This window comes from Cibotium barometz, chromosome 45 (genome assembly GCF_041138505.1).
Source record: "Cibotium barometz isolate CiBa-2024 chromosome 45, ASM4113850v1, whole genome shotgun sequence".
NCBI lineage: Eukaryota > Viridiplantae > Streptophyta > Polypodiopsida > Cyatheales > Cibotiaceae > Cibotium > Cibotium barometz.
Genome location: NC_141090.1, coordinates 36,494,996 through 36,517,145, shown reverse-complemented (window position 1 = coordinate 36,517,145; position 22,150 = coordinate 36,494,996). Strand labels below are relative to the sequence as shown.

At 45.6% G+C, this 22,150-nt stretch overlaps 1 protein-coding gene across 1 annotated transcript in view; it reads right to left on the bottom strand.

Annotated features, from left to right (window-relative positions):
- The window catches only part of LOC147612703 (putative catabolite repression protein creC), an 85,446-nt gene that overhangs the window by 5,003 nt on the left and 58,293 nt on the right, over positions 1–22,150 (bottom strand). The window contains exons 7-8 of the mRNA XM_086783271.1: positions 19,234–19,330; positions 18,898–18,985 (exon numbers count right to left, since the gene is read on the bottom strand). Coding sequence (XP_086639397.1) covers positions 18,898–18,985; positions 19,234–19,330 — 185 coding nt within the window. The remainder of the gene's footprint in view (positions 1–18,897; positions 18,986–19,233; positions 19,331–22,150) is intronic.

Below are 22,150 nucleotides of genomic sequence, written 5' to 3'. Positions count from 1 at the left end.
GGTAATGTTGCAGGACTTTCTACAAATTTTGAGATGTCAAAGTTGATTCCGTTACATTGTATGGATTGGCACCAACTTCTATGGCTAGGTTAAATAGTTAAGCCAAATCAAATGGTCAAACATCTTGGATACCCACTAGGATGGGATATGACGGCTGAGAAGGCGGCACAACGGGTACTATAGAGGCTCAAAGCGAAACTTGTGTTGGAGGTGGCACTTCTCATAGCTACTCTTGGGTTATCGCATGACTAGAAGTTGTGGTGGATCATCCCATATGCAAGAGCATGGGAAGTCGAAGAGCCATATATAGGGTGTGGTCGCACCTTGTCATAGATACCTCCTCCGGCCGGGTTTTTAGGGGGGGGGAGCAACGGCTAGGAGATGGGAGCCCAGCCACCGACGTTGCTCAGTGCCCTAGGGCGGTGTGCATGCTACTGCTGCGTGACTTCATGGTATCAGAGCTTGGCCTGTGTGGTCCTGGGCGGTCCTAACCTCTGTTTGATCAAGGTGCTCGAATTGAAGGAGGGTGTAGGAGGTGGCAATTCTCATAGCTACTCTCGGGTTATCGCATGACTAGAAGTTGTGGTAGATTATCCCATATACAAGAGCCATATATAGGGTGTGGTGGCATTTTGTCATCATAGATATCTCCTTCGACCGGGTTTTGGGGGGGAGCAACGGCTAGGAAATGGGAGCCCAACCACCGACGTTGCTCGGTGCCCTAGGGTGGTGTGCATGCTGTTGCTGCATGACTTTGACAACTTGCTCATTAGAAGCTATCTACGTGGCCCTTGCATGTGAGATTACGCATTATACAATCAGTGATCATTGCCTATGTTCAATTCCATTTGCCACTGCTTGTTTGGAGAAAGAAAGATTTGCACGCTTTCACGTCTAAAGCTTTGGAATTGTTCTCAAAGACCAAGACAAATAAAAAAGCCTTGAGACTGTTTGCGACGCAATTGTGTTTCCAGTGTTTTTTCAACAAAAACAGCCTTGGGCAATCATGCTTGCAGCTATGTGCAGTCCTTGCTCCCATCCGTACATGTATGGATGGACGTACAGCCTTGTCCATCCGTACATGTGCTGATGTGGTAATCTGAACCTGTTTTACCTGTTTTGATAATGCTGGTTACATCTCTAGTGTACCTTCCGTACTGATGCTGATGTGGACTCTACCAGTCTGTACACCCATACATGCTGCTGACACGGACCTGTTGTTCTGTGTGTACTGACAGTACCCGATGTACTTGATGACTATTGCTTGTACCCCTGAGTGTACCAGTTGTAGTCGCTGATTGTACCTGTTAAAACAGTCATTGTACCTACTGTATTGGACATCTGTGTTGTACCAGGATGTGCCTATCTCTTGGCTGCCCCTGCGCCTCGAATTGTGAAGGTTGTAGACACGCATTTATGCTCTATGGATTTCTTGGGTTCACAGGAATCTTGGGGTATGTGGATGCCTTTTGGGACATTGCTATAGTAATCTGGCCTATCCCATGTGTGGAAACTAGAAAGGCCCTAAAGCTTGTAACAATAAATACTCCTTAATAATATCACTTAAATTCCCGCGGGGGGGGGGGGGGGGGGGGGGGTTGGGTTGGGTTTGGAGATTTTGGTCCTAGTATGGTGTCAAGTTCTTAAGTGTGCATGTGGCCTTTATTTAAATGTTTAATCACATTATTAGTCATCTGTGAAAACCATGACTAGCTACACTGTACACAAGCTATTTCCAATAGCCTCATGCTTACTACTATTGTAAGAAAACTTCATGTGGGACATCAGTGTGTGCGAACACAGGGCTTGTCAAAATTTATTAGTTAGTTTTGGTTGCCTTTATTTAAATGTTTAATCACATTATTAGTCATCTTTGAAAACCATGACTAGCTACACTGTACACAAGCTATTTATTTAAGTGTGCATGTGGCCTTTATTTAAATGTTTAATCACATTATTAGTCATCTGTGAAAACCATGACTAGCTACACTGTACACAAGCTATTTCCAATAGCCTCATGCTTACTACTATTGTAAGAAAACTCCATGTGGGACATCAGTGTGTGCGAACACAAGGCTTGTCAAAATTTATAAGTTAGTTTTGGTTGCCCAAAACTTAATAAAGTGTGTACACACTCTTATAAATTGATGCTAGTTCCTAAGGCTAGGTTTTGACCAATACTTGCCACTTGTCACATGCCACATAACCATGTCAGCAGACATTTTCATATGCACGGTTCACGGGCGGGCGTCCCTTACCCAAAACTCCACATTACACAAGCAAGCATGAAAACAACATGCAAATTCGATTTGCAGGCAAGCACATAAAGATGCAATGCAATGCAACATTAGTATGGACAATCCCTATTCAAGAGACTATACCAAAATAGACGTGTTCCAATTAAGGATACGAGGTACCAGACCCAATGAAACACCAATCTAGTATGGTGTCAAGTTCTGAAGCATGCATGTGGCTTTATGTGGATAAAGTACGCGCCTTTATTTAAGTCTTTAATCGCATTATTAGTCATGTGTGAAAACCCCGACTAGCTACACGAGCTATTTCCAATAGCCACATGCTTATTACTATTGTAAGCAAACTCTATCTGGGACATCAATGTGTGCTAACACAAGCCTGGTCATAATTTATAAGTGAGTTTTGGTTACCCAAAACTTAATAAAGATAAATTAATGCTAGTTCCTAAGGGTAGGTTTTGACCAATACTTGCCACCTGTCACATGCCACATAACCATGTCAGCAAACAGTTTCACATGCACGGTTCATGGGCGGGTGTCCCCTTACCTGAAACTACACATTGAACAAGCAAGCATGAAAACAGCATGCAAATTCAATTTGCAAGCAAGCACATAAAGATGCTATGCAATGCAACATTGGTATGGGCAATCCCTATTCAAAAGACTCTACCAAAATAGACGTGTTCTAGGTAAGGACAGTGTTCCAGGTAAGGACATGAGGTACCAGATCCAATGGAACACCAATCCTCCAAGCATTTCCGGGCATGTACACACACGCACAAGTCCCAACGGAAAGCCAAATCCACAGTATCACATGAATGGCATCAATCCCCTGCATAGTAGTCATGGACACCAAACCAATGTGTACAGACAATGAGAAAGCACGGGTGGACTAGATGGGTGGCCGAATGGTGACATCCCCCGGCTTCTAAACAATTGTCTGCAACTAAAGAGCATCCAAATACGTCTGAAGCAAATGCGGGCAATCTCTGAAGAACACTTCATGTACCCATTTAGCATCAATGAAAAGATAGTTCTTGAACTTCACAAGGTAATGCTTGACAAGTTTACCTCCAGCAAACTTGTGTTCCTTGTGATACACAATCTGTTCTGGATGCAAAATCTCCTTAAGCTCATCCACTTTTGGTGGATCCTCAATGACCGGTTCACTGGGCTCCAGCTCTATGTTGGGGTAAAGGCGTTATGCCCACCCTTATAGTGTGTACAAGCCCATAAGTTATAGTACATAGTACACTTAGTACTTTTAATGTACTAAGTGCACTATGTGTACTAGTGCAATATACATGTGTGATAGGGGAGTCACACACTCATGCTTTTCATGAGTTGACTTATCCCCACAACTCTCTCTCTCTCTCTCCCTTGCTTCTCTGTGTATGTCTCCCATGAATGAACTCTAAACCCTAATTCAGGGGCAACTACAGTGCCCCCACAAGAAAGCTCTTGGACAGAAAGATGCTCAGTTAGAGCTTGTGCATACAGATGTATGTGAGATGCCTCAGCTTTCTTTGGGAGGGGCAAAATATTTTGTGTCTTTTATTGATGATGCCACACGCAAGGTGTGGGTCTATCCTCTTCGTTTGAAGAGTGATACATTCTCAGTGTTTCAGAAGTTTGTTGCTCATGTTGAGAATCAAACTGGCAAAACACTGAAGGCTTTGCGTTCCGACAATGGTGGAGAGTATACGTCCAAACAGTTTCAGGACTTTTGTGATGCTAAAGGCATCAAGAGGGAGCTCTCTACTCCTTATGATCCTCCACAAAACGGGACAGCAGAGAGGATGAACAGGACCATACAGGAGAAGGTCCGTTCTATGTTGTCACATGCTGCATTACCTCATGGTTTTTGGGCTGAAGCTGTTATGACAGCCGTTCACCTTATAAACAGGTCACCTAACACGAGGCTTGGTGGGAAAGTGCCAGAAGAAGTATGGACAGGGAAGCCTCCGTCATACAAGCACTTGAGAGTGTTTGGTTGCGTTGCGTACGTGCACATACGCAGGGAAATGCGCACCAAACTTGATCCCAAGTCTCACAAATGCATATTCCTAGGATATGGTGACAGAGGTGAAATGGGGTATAGACTTTGGGATCCCATAAATAGAAAGATCATACGCAGCAATGATGTCATTTTTGATGAAACATGCATGTATAAGGAGCCTGCAAGGCAACAGGAGCCTGGCAGAGTCATCTTTGATGATGATGGACATCATGGACAACAACAAAGGGCTGTAAATCAGCCATTACAGCAGGAAAACCAGCCCTTAAATGGTGCTGAAAATGGTCCAAATGGACAGCCAGATATGGCAGAAGATATCCCTATGGATATACCACAGTTGGAGGAGATACCGGGCATGATATTTCAGCCTTATGGCATGGAACAGGAGCCACCAATGGGTGATATGCAGGCTGGACAGCAACCTGCAAATGATGGTCATTGGGTACGGAGGTCCACTAGACCCTCCAGAGCCCCTGACAGGTTTGTTCCAGGGGTTGACTATTTGATGCTTACTGACTGTGGGGAGCCCTCATGTTACAAGGAGGCTTTACAGAGGGCAGACAAAGCTCTATGGGAGCGTGCCATGAAGTCAGAGATGGATTCTCTGCATAAAAATGGAACATGGAAGTTGGTGCCTTTGCCTGCAGGCAAGAAGGTTTTGCCATGCAAGTGGGTATACAGGCTCAAAGTTGCATCAGATGCTAAGCCAAGATACAAAGCCAGGTTAGTGGCTAAGGGCTTCAAGCAGGAATATGGTGTGGACTTTGAGGAGATCTTCTCTCCAGTGGTCAAAATGACCACACTTAGAGCTGTGTTGGCTTTGGTTGCGCATGATGATCTGGACTTGATCCAGATGGATGTGAAGACTGCTTTTCTTCACGGTGATCTCCATGAGGAGATATATATGCAGCAGCCAGAGGGTTATGCAGTGAGTGGAAAGGAGAAGCTTGTATGCAAGCTGAAAAAGAGTCTTTATGGGCTCAAACAGGCACCAAGAGAATGGTATCATAAATTTGATACATTCATGAAATCTCAGAAATTCAGGAGAAGTGACATAGATCACTGCTTGTACACCAAGAAAGCCTTGGATGGCAGTCTATTGATTCTCATTTTGTATGTTGATGATATGTTGATTGCCGGGAAATCTCGTAAAGAGATGGATGCTTTGAAGCAGAGGCTGCATCAAACCTTTGATATGAAGGATTTGGGTGATGCTAATCACATCTTGGGTATGCGGATACTTCGGGACAGAAATCAGCATGTGTTGTATTTGTCTCAGAAGGAATACATTGGCAAAGTCTTGCAGAGGTTCAATATGGACGGGGGGAAGAAGGCTAGTACTCCTTTGCCTCCATATGTGAAACTCAGTGCTATGGACAGCCCACAGTCAGATAGAGACAGGGCTGATATGGCCAAGATTCCGTATGCTTCAGCTTGTGGCAGTCTCATGTATGCCATGGTTGCTACTAGGCCGGACATTGCATTTGCAGTGGGAGTGGTTTCTAGATACATGGCCAACCCTGGCAAGAAGCATTGGGAAGCAGTGAAAGGTGTCATGAGATACCTGAAGGGCACACAGGATTTGTGCATTTGCTTTGGCAAACAGGATGCATTAGTGCATGGTTACACGGATTCGGATTATGCCGGTCATCCAGATAACCGGAAGTCTACTACCGGTTATGTATTTACATTCACAGGAGGTGCTGTGTCATGGATATCCAGGATGCAGAAGTGCACTGCCTTGTCTACTACAGAGGCCGAGTATATTGCAGCCACAGAGGCTTGCAAGGAGGCATTATGGCTATCTCGGTTAGTGGTTGATTTGGGCTATACAGGGGATATTCCATTGTTGCATTGTGATAGTCAGAGTGCCATCCAGTTGGCAAAGAACCCTGTCTTTCATGCAAAGACGAAGCATGTGGATGTGAAGTATCACTTCATCAGAGAGGTGATAGAGAACAAGCAAATTCAGCTTGTTAAGATTCATACGGATGACAACCCGGCTGATCTGTTGACGAAGAGTTTGCCTCCGGAGCGGTTTGCTCATTGCAGACACTTGATGGGCATTGGATGAGGCCAGTTTCAGCCTTGATATGGCCTTGTATATTATCATGTACATGCTGATTTTTCTTTTCCTTTACTTAAGGGCACTTTGCCTTTAAGTGGGAGGTTGTTGGGGTAAAGGCGTTATGCCCACCCTTATAGTGTGTACAAGCCCATAAGTTATAGTACATAGTACACTTAGTACTTTTAATGTACTAAGTGCACTATGTGTACTAGTGCGTGTGATAGGGGAGTCACACACTCATGCTTTTCATGAGTTGACTTATCCCCACAACTCTCTCTCTCTCTCTCCCTTGCTTCTCTGTGTATGTCTCCCATGAATGAACTCTAAACCCTAATTCAGGTTTCTCCCCTTCACTCTATATACTTACGAAGGAGACACATGAAAAGCATTGTGTATGTACCAATGACTAGACAATGCCAACTTGGAAGCCATCTTCTTGATCACTCGAAAAGGCCCATAGTACCTAGTTGCTGGTTTAGGATATGCACGCTCTTTGCCAAGCCTCTTACTAAGTCTTGCTTTCTCAAATTTCAGCAATACTCAAATCATTCTCTTTGACATCAAATTGCCTTTTATGCTTATCAGCAACCTTTTTATGTTTGTGTCGTGACCTTGCAATGGCTGTCCGCACCTGAGCAAAGGCAATATCCAACGTGCAAATATCTCATCCTTTGTGAAAAGGATGGGTGTTAAAACCACCTTACCATAAACAATCTCAAACAAGGCCCGTAGAAGCATGCACTATATTGTTGTATGTAAATTCCACAAGCGGTAAGTACTTCTCCCAAGAAAACTTTTGATCCACTACATAACATTTCAAGACGTCTACCACTACTAAACTTGCAACCTCACTTTTCCCATCCGTATGAGGGTGATAAGCTAATGAGAAGTCCAATTTGGTGCCCATATTATCAAACAAGGCCCGCCAAAGCCTTGGGATCTCTATCCCCTACAATGGACTTCCACATTCCATGATGCTTGAACACATTTGCAAGATGTATCGTAACCATATGCTTAACTTTGATCATTTTCTTGACTGGTAAGAAGTGAGCTTGCTTGCTAAACCTGTCCACAATTGGTCAAATAGCATCATTATCTTGTTGGATCCATGGCAAGACCATAATGAAATCCATTGTAATAACTTCCCATGGCTGCGTGGGAGTAGACAATGGCTGAAGCAACCCTAGTGCCTTTTTCTAATCAAATTTCACGTTTTGACAAGTGATACATACACGTGTGTCTATGTTGTTCCGCGTACCTGGCCAAAAGAAATGTCGCTCAATCATGTGCGTAGTAGGCATTATGCCTATCTATGTCGTTCCGCATACCTGGCCAAAAGAAATGCCGCTCAATCATGTGCGTAGTAGGAATTATGCCTCTATGACCGGCATATGAAGATCATGGCACTTATCCAAAACCTTTTGCCTCATGTCAGACACCACACATAGGCAATTATCTTTCATAAGATAACCCTCTTTGATCACATACGAGATATGTGCATGACCAGCCATCAAATCAGCCTAGATAGTGAAAAAATTAGCATCTATATGCTACAAATCACACATGGTAGACAAGTCTCCATTAGAGGCAACCAAAATAGCTGCTACATACGGCTTTCATGACAATGCATCTACCACTACACTCCTCTTTCCTGGGGTGTGCAAAATCTGAAAATGAAACATAAAGAGGAAATTAGACATTCTCATATGCTTCTCTGAAAATTTAGTTTGGGTAAGAAAATACCTCAAACTCTGGTGATCTGTCTTGACAATGAAATCAGCCCCAAGAAGGTAATGTTTCCATATGGTTAGTGCATGAATTACAGCCAAGAGATCTTTCTCATAAATGCCAAGAGAGAGCATGCAATCTACGGTTCTCATAAGCCATAGCATGTCTCTCTTCATTTAGAACAGCTCCTATGCAGTTTCCACATGCATCGCATTCCACACTGAATGGCTTTTGCAAATCCAGAATGATCAACGTATTTTTCAAGTTGAGGAATGTCTCTCTCTCTACTTCAACCATAGTAGCAACGAAACGCGTTTCAATTGGTATGAAACGAACTGAAACGTTTTGTAAAAGTTTTGTTGAATGAAATACGTTTCTTATCCAATTTGTTTTCCCAAAAAAAGTGTCTTATCGCTTGCGCCGACTTTTCGTTTGTGGCACACGTTTCGAGGAGCTTGTCTGCGCATCCGTTTTGACTCATGTTGTTGTTACCTGTGTACGGTTGGTCACTGCTATCCACCCTCACAAGCTTCATGAAGCTGCCCTCACAAGCTTCATGAGGCTGCTGTTGTTTTCTAGCATTGAATCACTGTTTACATTGAATAATAATGAATCCAATGTGTTTTCTCATGAGTCATATTTTTCAAGTATTCTGCTTGTTGAAATAGGCTAAGGCCTAAATACTTATTTCTTGTACTGTTGTGCATTTGATATTATATATATGTGTGTGTGTGTGTGTGTGTGTGTGTGTGTGTGTGTGTGTGTGTGCATTTTTGTTTGAAACTCTTTTTTGCCGTTTCAAAAAAATATGAAACTTCTGAAACGTTTCTGAAACCCGTTTCAAATCGAGCGTTTCTGAAGCTCCTGGTAACTATGACTTCAACCCATTTAAATATAGCCTTCTTCTTCGTCAAGTCATGCAAAGGAGAAGCAATCCATGCAAAGTGCCGAATAAACCTGCTACGGTAGTAAGAGCATAATCCAAGAAAACTCGAGATCTCATGCACTGACCTCAATTCCAGCCAATTTTCCAATTTGCTCTAGGCTGCCTCCATGAGAAACTGTTGACCTCCCCCAGACCCACATCCGATGTGTAGTAGCAGAGCCTGAAATAAATTCCAACTCTGCCCATATCTGCTCTATCCTGCATCTCGGGGTATTGAATGAGGCTACCCGCTCGCATGCATGTCCTACCTCCAAGGGTGCTCTAAGGACAGAATAACCGGAGCGTGATTTGAAAAAGTAGCGCTTGCAAAGATACCGACCATGCCCCAACGGCCGCAAGCCCACTCATCAACATAAAACCTGTTAAGTCTAGAGAGGTTGGGACTGGTGCTCCTCCTATCAGATCACGAGAAGCTAAGGCTCCCAGGGCTGCGCCCAAACTCTAGAAGATGCCAAGGGTCCTGTCCCCTAAGTGCCAATATCATCTCCTCCCAAGCAGAGTACTCTGCTCCTGGGCCTGTGGCCATGCCTCCTCCAAGTGTGTCCTCTGCTGCCTCTATCAAAAGTCAACCTGAGTAAGAGTCTGCCAGACTCTGCTCCAAAAGAGGGCTCTACCTCAGCAGCGGCATTCGGGACATAAACATTGAGAAAGCCAACGCAATTCTTTCCAATCAAAATGGTAACCCACTGTGCTTGCCCAGGAAATTTGACTCCTAAGCCTGTCACTACTGGCAAAAGCTGCTCACTGACAGAAACACAAACTCCTCCCTGCGTCCCTGAGGGACCGAAGGATGGAGACCAAAAAGTGTGACTCCTGCCTAGTAAAATCTTCCCGCATCGACGGGTGTGCCCCTCCGAAAGGGATGCTCTTGGAGGAAAAGAATGTCGATAGGTCCCCTGTTACAACCCTGTGTTTTTCTCTGGACAACAAGCAGGTGGGCAAAGGCACAGGATGGACACTGTGAACATGCATCAGTTTGGATATGAAAAGGAAACCCATGTGTGGCCAGTCCAAGTGTGAAAGGGGACAAAAGGGATTTTAAAGTTTTTAAGGATTTAAAACCTTTGATGATATTTTTTTTTTTGAAGGCATGCGTTTTGCTTTTGGTGTTTTTGAGAAAGCGGAATCGCATCTTTAAAAAGGGGCGAAGGATGGCGGAATCATATGCAGGTCGCCGTGTGGATTCTAGAGCGAAGTCGTCATGTGGTCGTGGTGTAAAACGTACGGGTGCTGTTGCGCGTATGTGTGGTACAAGCAGGTGCTGCTGCGCGCATGGGCTACAGCCAGGCGGGCTGCAGCCAGCAAAGGGACGCCAGATGGGCTACGCGTGTGGGCTCCAGCCAGGCGGGCGCTGCTACGCGTACGGGTGACCAGGCGGCTGCGCAACAGGCGACCAGGCAGGCTGCACGCATGGAAGACCAGGCGGGCTGCGCGTTCAGGCTACAGCCAGCAACAGGCAGCCGGGCGGGCGTCAGGCAATTGTAGCCAGTCGGGCAGCCAGGCAGGCATCAAGCAGTTGCAGCCAGTCGGGCAGATTACAGGCGAAACAAGGGGGAGGCGCTGCTGGACAGAGACAGACAACCACTGTATAACCTCTCTCTTTCATCATAAGAGCCCGGTGTGTTTTCTCTTTTGTGTACCATGGAAGTATGAGAGACTTTGAACAGGAGAACAAGCTATAGATGCACGGGACAATGTTCATGGGAGAGATGGTGTGATTTCTCTTCGTGTTGAACTTATATGTGCTCATGGATTTGCTTACAGGTTCTCTATTTTTCTCTCACCTGGTGCTATGGAAAACAACCCTGGGTTTTTTTGGCACCGTGATTGGATGGTGCATATGTGGGTTTATCTGTCATGGAAACAGTACATTGGTTTTCAAGAGGAAACAGGAATTTGGTATCGAGGAAACAAGCCTATGGTTATGGGATACATGTCTTTGGTTTATCGGATACAGGTCTTTGGTTTCATGTGGAAAGCATGTCTCTGGATTCATGTGAACAAGTTCTAGTTTTCTCGATGTTACATGCAAGCTGTGACTATAGGGAAGGACATATGATTTGGTTCAGCCCTACTGCTGTTTGGGAAAGGGTTTGAGAGATCCATGGTAGCGATGGAGAAGACCTTTTCAAGCAAGGAGGTGTTGTACAGGTGTGCCTTCTCTATGGAATGCTTTGCTGTAATAACGAGAGTTCTTATTTGGAAGTCCTGGGTGAAAGCTTCAAGGGATCCTATTGGTAAAGCATTCTACTGCAACTAAAATATGTATGAACACAAAAAGCAGCACCTCCAGGCTGGAGGCCACCATCTCTCCGTCCTAGTCTCTGTGACCTGAGCCTCCAAGCTCTATCCTAGCCAATGGCCATAGATGGGTGAGTACGTCGATGATGTGAAGGTCATGAAGATGGTGGGAGAACTCAACTCCTTGTCCCTGGATAGCGGCAACCATTGACTCCGAGTCCTGCCCCGTCCCCGGGACTACACTCAAAGGGAAAGAGAAGATCATCGTGCCATTCTCTGGCATAGAGGGTCTAGATGGTGAAAAACCACACATATCCGAATGGGGGCTACTGTCTCCTCAAACATATATGTCCCATCTGCCGGAAGACATCGAAAGAAACTATAATCCATAGGCAGCCCCAAGATCTTGGGGGACCCACCTGGGGACTCTAGTGGGAGAGCCCTCACCGGGGAAGTGGCAATGGTCATCTCTACCGACTCATAAAAGTGATGAATCAAGCGGCAAACGGAACTCACCGACTGCCTCCGCTCTGGGTCGGGGGCTGTTGGAGGTCGACGGGAGTGCTCTGGAGAGGCAGAGTGAGGGGGGAGGGCGGGCTCTGATGAGGACGACGGGGCAAAAGAAATTGTTGCGGGAAGAGTCGAGTGAAGATGCAGAAGAAGAGGGAGGAGGCAGGAGGAGCTGGGAGTGATCCAACGGAGAGATAGGCTGGTGGAAGAGGCTCACAGGGGGCTCAGTGGGGCCTATCGACCTCACTGGACACTGAGAGACGGGGGAGGAATCATGACGGGGAATCAGCCGCGCCAAACCAGAGGGACCGAAGGGACCCGCTCCGTGACTGGAGGGGGCTCGTCGCCAACGGGGGGTGTTGTGATAAATGCTCGAAACGGTTCTCTAACAAAACCGAATCCTCCTGTACTCTGCCAACCTGGCATGCACGGCAGTGACGCTCAACTCTAGTGTTGACTGACAACCCAGGCACGGGCCAACCATCTGCCACTCTTCGGCAACTGGGTCGTCTGCGGTCGGGACCTGGTGCTCCGCTGCCCAAGAACCTGCCTCTCTCTCTGAGGCAGTCTCCTGGACTAGCGCCAAGGGCAAGCTCTGGCTAGGTGTCCCATCTGCCTGCAAATGAAGCATTGGCCCGAAAGGCCTGTATACTCCACTCACTGAATGATGGGGTCACCCCCCGAAGGCACGGAATAGATATAACATGAGGCACTAAATCCGACGAGGCAACACAGATGCGAAGAGATGGAATCCCGGCTGCCCGCGCGAGGGCCGAGGCAGCAGAGAGGGGGGGGGGGATCCATCACTTTCCCGATGGCACCACCAATCGCCAGGAGAAGAGGAAGGTATTCCTTCCTAACGCCTCGGAAGCAAACTGTCACAGGGAAGCCCAACACCCCAATCAGAGAGTCGGGCGCAGGCTCAAAGCCGTGCTGGCACCGTGCAAAGGCCTAGGTCGTACGCAATGCAAGGGGGCTCAGCTGCATGAGATACCAGACCTAATGGAACACCTATCCTCCAACCATTTCCGGGCATGTACACACAGGCACAAGTCCCAAATGGAAAGCCAAATCCACAGTATCACATGAATGGCATCAATCCCCTTCATAATAGCCATGGACGCCAATCCAATGTATGCACATAATGAGAAAGCACCGGTGGACCACATGGTTGGCCAAATGGTGACATGACTAACAACTTGCCACATCCTCAGTGGACTCCTGAGCATCCAAATCATTTTCTTGGCATGAGTTGGGCAGTAGTTGGCCAAACACCCTTGCTGACCACAAATTATCTCATGGTTAGTTGTAGCACATGTACCCTTTGGATTGCATGGAGTACTCCAAAAACGCTAAATCTCTTTGGTTATAGCTCCAACTTGATTGTTCAATCACGTGTCTTACCTTGCCGAAACATTTGTCATGGGGTCTTCACCAAAGAGCCGCAAATGTAACTTTCACTTGCGTGTGTGCTAGCTTTGCTTCGTGTCATCTCTTCATTGTCACACCGAAGAGCTCCTTGCTAATGGAGTGTGAAGATAGAGCTTCTCTTGCCTTGATGGAAGCAAGAAAAGGTCATCTCCACTCCGCTCCAATCACTCAAGAGGAGGAAAGAAGAAACTCAAAGAGGCACTAATCACTCCCAGACATGAAAGCATCCACTAACAAGGCAAGGCAATGTGAACTGGAGTGGTTAATATATTCCCCTTTCTAAAGGTGATTGTGTTTTTGCATCACCATAAAAAGTGTTGAAGATGCCGCACCGTTTCATTAAAGGCGCAAAGAAAGAGCACATACAACCATGAATAATACATATACACAAGCTGTCATCAAAAAGCCCAATGAAAATGCCAAGAATATGTATATTCCATGTGGATACCAGCCAACATAGCGTATCCAATTTCCCACATAGTTGTCCATAAACCCATATGGATGAATCATAAGCCCATAAAGCTGTCCATGAACCCATATAGCTAAATCATAAGTCCATAAAGTTGTCCATAAACCCATATGGCTGAGATACAATAAACCCAATTCCTGAAGCCAATGCCTAATGGCTGTCCATATATAACCAATTAAAAAGACAAATGTCCAGTGGTTGAAAATCATAATACAATGATCAAATACCCTTGCCTTCAATATTTCTTCATGATGAAAACCTTCAAAACAGTCCCCAACAGCCAGTCTATTTCATGGGCAACCTTCAAGGAAGAGAGAAAGAGAGCAGCCAGCATTAGGGCAGCCTATAGAAGTGGTAGAGAGCCATAACCATGGAGTAGCCAAGATGGTAGAGCTAGTTTGCAACAATAGAGCCTGCCCAAATGAAGAGAGCAGGCTCCAATTTATAATTTGGGGCTCTCATGAGCTAGAATGGCAAGTAAAAGCTATAATGACAAGTGAAGAGCTGAGGTGACGAGTGTGAGGCCGCTTGTCTCACTTTGATCCACTGTCGTGCCACATGTCTCAATTTAAGAGATGGTTCCACCCATAAACTTCATCTCTAAAAATATATCAACTCGTAGACCTTTTGTCAAAGGTGCTTCAGCAAGTCCTCCCAGTTGCTTAACTTATGGACGTAATAAAGCGAATGGAATTTCCATTGGGGGTAGTCCAAAAATAGTAATCCTCCTAGATTTTACGAGAGTGATCCTTTGTATTCTACCTTATTAGAAATGTATGTGAGAACCATATAGAACCATTTTCTAATACTAGATCTCTCCCAAATCCTCCGGAGCTTGCCATACATGTTTTCCACTTGACACTTGAGCTCCAATGCCCATTTGTGTCCAAGAAACCATCTCAAGTGCCTAGACCAAGCTTCAAGTGCTAGATCTTTTGTATTGGGGATAATCCCCCATTCCCAAAGCTTGTGCTTTCCAAATATTTAGCCAGCCTGTAGTCCACCATACCCCTTTCATACTGGGAAATGTTTGGGCTTGTGATAGCAACATGCTACCACTATGGCCGGATACGGCACTTAGGCGTAATATGCGTCAATGAAGTTCTTCATGCACAACTTCATCTCCATGGTAGTCAACGGTGCACCACAGTGGCAATCATGGGATGCACAAAACACCTCAAACAACGTGAATATATCTACCAGTTTTAACAGATAGACTTTTAACAAAATCCCAACTTCTTAGCAATTGCTACAAGGATTATCAGTGGAATTTTAGATACCATATTGGATATTTCCTTGATTCAATTATATTTGTTACTCACAAACTTTATATAATCTCCCTTCATCCTTGGTCTACCTTGTTGGGTAGGAGGGAAGCTAGCCTGCACACGCACACACACACACACACACGCACACAACCTCAAGCACAGAGAAACGTGAGTGCTAGAAAAGATGTACTCAATAATGATATGAAATGAAAGTACAAGTGAGTACTAAAAGGCCTAGGGCAAAGTACCCAACACACGTAAGTGTTCACACGGGGAAAAAACCTGTGTCCAATCACAGGGAAAAAGTGCCCGTGAGTAAGTTGGGTTCACACCTGAACTAGCCGGGAGTGGACATGACCAACAAACCCCCCTCAAGTGAATGGTGTGAACGGGTAGCAGGAAGGTGATAAAGCTGTGAATGCTACCCGGCACTATGCTCCACTGTAAGAGTGAACTGCAGTACTAATGGAAAAAGCAAGCACTATATGACGGGGAAAAGGATAATCCCTAATGTCATAGTGCTAATGCTAGAGCACAGTAGTACATAAATGCATCACCAGAAATGCATGGCAAAGATCATGTGGACATCAACTGCATCAAATCAAGAGGCATCGCATAATACCCCCCTGAAGGCAAGTACCAAATGCCAAGCTGAACTGCATGTAATCCACATCAATGCTCTGTAACTGCACCAGTGATAAGCATAAGAAGAGGTAGCAGATATACGCATGTATAAAGGCAACAGGATCCTGAAGTCATGCCTGTGAGACATGCAATGTAAGCTGCAAAAGTGAAACTCGTTAATAGAGGATCCGATGAGGAAAAAATCAGCAATGGTAGGGCTGATAAAAGTAAAAATTCAGCAATGGGAAAAGCTGAAAATGGGGAGAAAAAGTGGGGGCTCGAGGCGGGCATCAGCCAATGCTATGAGAGGATAGGTGAACTCTCAGCGATGCCATGATCAGTGCCATGTATGACAAATGTAAAGATGCATAATCCCACAATGAATAATATACATGTGACATGTCAAAACCATGAGAGCAAGCCAACACTGGCCAAGTGTGTAAAAGGCACTCCCAGTAAACATCACATGTGAGAAAGTGACAATGTCAACACTGTAGAAACAATCCCGCTGCAAGGGAAAACAGCATAAAAGGCATCTCCAGTAGACATCACATAAGAGAAAGCGTCCCAGCATAAGGGTCAACAAGCATAAGTGACCATGAGGCATCACCAACTACATGTGGGCAAGTAGAATCCCCCCCTGAAATGCATCTGCCAGACAATGCATACCATGGAGTACAGACTATAAAGCATAGTCATCAAAAGCAATGGCATCAGAAGACATCTCTGGAGACAATGAAGATGAGCCTCATTGTTGCGACCTGAATACAATGCCGCCAAGGTATCCCAAGCACCCTTTGCAGTGGTGCAAGATCGAATGTGCAGAATGATATGCCTGCGGCACGAGAGAGCAATCAATGCATGGGCTTGAGCATCCCTAGCATCCCAAGTACGCTGCTGCTGAGTAGGAGGAAGACGAGGAGGTGGACCTACAGGAGGATGAGCGGGAATCACTTCACCTTCCGCTAGAGCAGGTGCAAGAGGACGCTCCTCAGTGCCATCCACATACAACCATACATTTTTGGCAACCAAAACATGACGCATCATATAAGCCCACATAGGGTAGTTGTCCCCATTGAGCTTGTCCTCTTGAGATAGCATTCCAAAGAGGTCATTATTACTGTTGGCCATGATAGGACAGCAAATCTGTCACAAGTCACCACTAGTATGCAATGTCCAACAAAACCGTAAGAATGCGGGAGATAAATAGCAGGATAACCAATGGACTGAAAGGGAACTCCCACTAGGAGAAATACATATGCATGTCCCAAAACTGCAAGTGTACTGCACGATGATGCAAATCTGTCAAAGTGTCCACAATGGCATACATATACAGCAGCAAACCACAAATGTATACATGTGCCGTGAAAAACACAATCAGCTGACACCTATAAGAGCTGCAAGTGCGCAAATCTTGGCAGATCAAATGTAAATGCTCCAAAAATGGGCTCAATGTAGAAAAGCCCTAATTTTTAGGCAACCAATTAGACCACATCTGAACCGGATTTGCACCTGTAAATCTGCTAATGCGATTGTCACCTGTACCAAGTGCTGCAATGTCCAAAAATTGGGGGAAATGCCCCAATGCCAACCAGATATGCCTGTAATACCCAAAAATTTGGGGGAAATGCTCCAATGCCAACCAAATGTGCCTGCAATACCCGAAATTGCCTGCAAACAATGCCAATTTTTGCAAAATCTCCAATTTCTAGTGCAATTATGCACCAAATCTGCTGAAATCAATGCCAATGTGTGCCAATGTTGCAATTGCAAGCTCAATGGTGAAAAGCCCCAAATTTCAACAGGCAATTTGTGCAATTTCAAGTCAAAAATTTCCAATTTTGAGCTCAATGTTGAAAAGCCCCAAAAATAATGCTGTGTATTTAGCAATTTCTAAGTATTTGAAAAAAAATTACAAAAATACCCCAAATTGTGAGCAGCTACAATCGTGCAGGTAGATCTAAGGCAGGGGCATGCAGATCTGACAGATCTGAGGCAAGAGCGTGCAGATCTGAAGCGGCAGTACTTTACAGGGCGGTGCCAGCTAGGCGAAATGGTCGGTGTAGTGTACGGGCTGCAGCAGGCGGCGACGGGTACAGTCGGCGCACATAGAGGGCGGCGCAGATCTAAGGGTAAAATCGAAGGCGGCGATGGCAGCGACGACGGGCAAGCGGCGCAGATCTGTGAGGGCGCAGGCGGCTGCTGTACCATTGACGGCGATGCGGACCTGACAGGCGGCAAACTACAACGGACCTGAAGGCAGCTACAGCTCACGACGGTGGCGGCGGCTGTGAGGGCGACGGCAGAGGCGGCAGCAGGGCAGCAGCGCACAGCAGCAGAGCACGGTACAGGCGGCGTCATGCAACAGCACGTCGTGAGCAACGTATAGAAACGTGTAAAAGTACAGTAGTGTAGCAGAAAGAGTACTTGCAGATCTAGAGAGAGAGTGTGGCGTGTATAAAGTATGCAATAGGCTGAAGCTCAAGGCTGAAGGGCAACAGGGGGTGAACCCTAACCCTAATGTTGGGGGGAAGCAAGGTGTAACCCTAACCCTAACCAAGCTCTGATACCAATGTTGGGTAGGAGGGAAGCTAGCCTGCACACACACACACACACACAACCTCAAGCACAGAGAAACGTGAGAGTGCTGGAAAAGATGTACTCAATAATGATATGAAATGAAAGTACAAGTGAGTACTAAAAGGCCTAGGGCAAAGTGCCCAACACACATAAGTGTGTTCACACGGGGAAAAAACCTGTGTCCAGTCACAGGGAAAAAGTGCCCGTGAGTAAGCTGGGTTCACACCTGAACTAGCCGGGAGTGGACATGACCAACATACCTTCACAAAATCCAAGCACTAAAATGCTAGAGCACATGATAAACTGAAGAAAATTCCATCTTGTCCCCTTAACGCATGTACAACAAAATTGATTGTAAAGCTAGATGTACATGCTCCTGTGCCTTGAATAGTGTTCTTATACCTTTTATTGGACTTGTGTAACATATTTAAACAACATGTTGAAGCCCTACCCATAACTGCATTCAAACTGTTAAAAAAAGTCTTAGTTCATCTTTTGCACCAATGCATTAATTACTTTTTCATCTAATTTCACCATTTAATTACAGCAGGTCTGCATAAGGTTGCAAACATGAAAGCGAGACACAATGCTAATAATGCAAGTAAGTTTTCAAAGAAACTGATATTCCCATATGGCACGTGCATTCACGTGTTCTGGAGTACTTACCATGATAAGTTTTACGGATGTAAATACGCTATGCTGTTAAACAACATTGCAAATACATATTATAAAATAAGCTAAAGAGGGAAGTACCACCCACCTCCAAGAGCAGCACAGCAGCGCACCAAAATAGCTTTTGCCTCCAGATATAAGTTGTTCAGTCTTGAACTCAAAAATTCTAAGGTAGCCTGTGACAGTCCCCCAATGCTTTGAATATGAATGCCATCTTGGTTGCAATGCTTGGAAATTTTTTGCCATTTTTTTATGTACTCCAAATCAAATTAAGAATATTATAAGGATAATGTACTCCAAATCAAATTAAGAATATTATAAGAATATTATAAGGATAATTTGCATTATGTGAAGCTTTAGTCTGGTTAATCTCCAACGATAATGGGAGAGATTCCAAAAACACCAGATTTTGGGAAGTCCCTACCATCTCTTCCAACAGTTGCCAAGTACATGCCGTCAACTGAAAAGGCGAGGCTGTTTATAGAACCTTGACATATATGCCACCTTGCCAAAGGGTTGCTCTGCATACAACAGTTGGCTTAGAAACATGTAAAGCCTTTAACAATCAAACTACGCAACTATTTTGTATACTTGTAAGCACTTTGACTGTACAAGACAATTAGACAGCATGAGATCTCTCTCTCTCTCTCTCTCTCTCTCTCTCTCTCTCTCTCTCTCTCACACACACACACACACATTAGCGATGGCATGAACCTGTGCACCTTGCCCTGCTCGCGCTTCCCGCTGCTCGTTGCTGCCCATCGCTGTTGCCCATCTGGTGCCTTGCGTGCCTTTCCACAGGTTGCCCCGCTTACACAAGAGACCCCTTGCATAAGCAACGACCTTCCACACGCAGTTCCACCCCCACTTCTGCACCGTGTTCTACTTGTGTGCGCCCCTTCGCCCCATCCCACCTGCATTTGCTATTTTGGCCATTTCTTCTCTATGCTCCCTCTCACTGGGCAGTGAAGCACAGTGCTGGTCATCATGTTTTCTTTTTTTTCCCATTTTGATTTTCCCCCAAATCCATTTGATTTGGGGCAATTTAAAAAAACCAGAAAACCAGAGAATCAAAATTTGAAAAACTGAATCACTCTCTCTCCCCCCTTTGCCTGCGATTCCGCCTCCACTTCATTATCCCAGCCACCCTGCTCAGGCCCCCAAGGCAGCAACTAAGGGGGAATAATGAACCTACAGGAGCTGGAGGCATACATCAAGACCATGGAGAGGACAACACCAAGAGGGTATTGATCGAGCAGAAAAAGGTGTTGGACAGGCCCTCCTTAACCAACATGAAAAACAGTTGGAAGCCATCCACAAGGAGATAGAGGGCAAGAATAACAAGATTGAAGAACTGGAGGTAAAGCTGAACCATCAGGAGGAGGAGATTCGGACACTGAAAGAGACCCAGCTGCAACAGCACACAATGCCAGAGGCTGCCCCAATGATAGGGGAACGCAAGGCAGAAATGGAAGGCCTAAACTAAAGGCTACTAGGACCATACAGTGGAGGAAGGGCAACTGAATATAAGGGAGCGTCTAAGGACGGACTTGGTGCAGCTAAAGGCTGCAAGTGATAAGTTGCGAGAAGAATTGCAGACCACCAAGAAAGATTGGGTGGAGGTGGTGAAGAAGCACAAACCCCCTCAGAGCATCATACATGAGACTCTCGAGGAGGAAAAACGCAGGAACGATAGGGCCCTTCGGGGGCTGTAGGTGTAGAGGCTTCCTCCAAGGGAGATGCCATGACACTTTGCCACATGATAGGAGTGGATGAGACCACTCCCTCCTTTGCAGATACATGGAGGGCAGGGAAGGATATGACACGGGAGCGGCCCCTCATCATCAAATTCCCTGATGCCACCAGCAAGCAGACAGGCCTTAAACAAATGCACTCCCTCAAGGACACACAAGTGTACATGGGGGATGATCTCACCCCAGCCTAGGTGGCACACCAACGTGACAATTCATGAGGCCCATAGAGTCCGCAAGAGGGCTGTCTACAAAGATGGCAGGGTCATTATCATCACTGAGCACTGTCCCAAATAGAGACGCAGGTCTATGAGACCAAACACATGAGGTTAGTAGTATGGAATTGCAATGGCACCCTGTGGTTGCAAATCCAAGAGGCTTGAACAAGACTCTCATAGGCACGGATGTCATTTTCTGTACAGAGACTCATGAGAGCCCTAAGAGGGTTTTACCATACATAGCCGGGTTCGAGTGGAAGTCAGCTTTTTGAGGCAAGATCTACACATTAGGAGGTGTACGTGGCTCGGGTGGGGACCGTGGGGTAGCTCTGTCCTTATTAGAACCCACCTCAGACAGTTTCTCAGCACCGTTCAGAAGGACAAGGACGCCTGATTTAATAGATGTGATCAGAGAAAAGTCTACTGCAGATTTGATCATTAAGGCTAATCCAGGACGCACAGTATCTTTGGGTGCAGCTATAGCTTACTAGGGACAGAGTCATCCACATTGATGTGTGTTTTGCACCGAGCCACAACATGGCCAATCACCGTACTTCCATTATATGGGAATATTATGGAATTCTCACAACTGGGGGAAGTCCTCCCACTCGACAAGACATGGAGTTGCTAGGTCCCACTACTTGATCTTGACAACCCTATCAAACTACAGGAGCTGGACATCATTGACACGGGGTTACAGAGATCATCACACGACTGTGAGGTGGTCACGGTGTATGGGAGACATTTCCTAGAGCAATGAGTTGCACATGGTCTTGTTATCTATAACGGGATATCCCATTGGCCCTCCTCCATCGCCTGAACCTGACCATACCTAACTCTCTTTCAATCTTACTTCCACCCCCCCCCCCACCACCACCACCACCACTACCCCATCTCACATTACACCTAGGTCCATTTTGATCACGAGCTTGACCCTCTTTACTGTTATGTACCTGGACACTAATCTATGGCTTAGGGACTAATCTGATGGGATTAGGAGGCTAATACTTGGCTAGGGTTCCTGGATTAATAAAAGATGCTTTATGGCTATTTATAGCAAGTAACATATTATGATGTAGTTATCACTCTATAAGTAAGGCTCGGGTTATTATTGAGACACAATATGCCTATGGTGTCGCCTTTTCTACGTCTTTTCCAAGACAACACCACCTGGAGCGATGGCCAGAAGATAGTCGGTGAAGTCAAGCATCTTTAATGCCGAGTTCCGGTGCTGCCAGAATGCCTCAAGGCGGTGCTGCTCCCGCCTCTCATATCCAGGGGGCGACATTGGTTGATGAGGAAGCCATCAATTTTTCCATTTTGTGTCAAATTTTGAAAGCCCCAAAAAATAAACGCATGTCACTTCAATTTA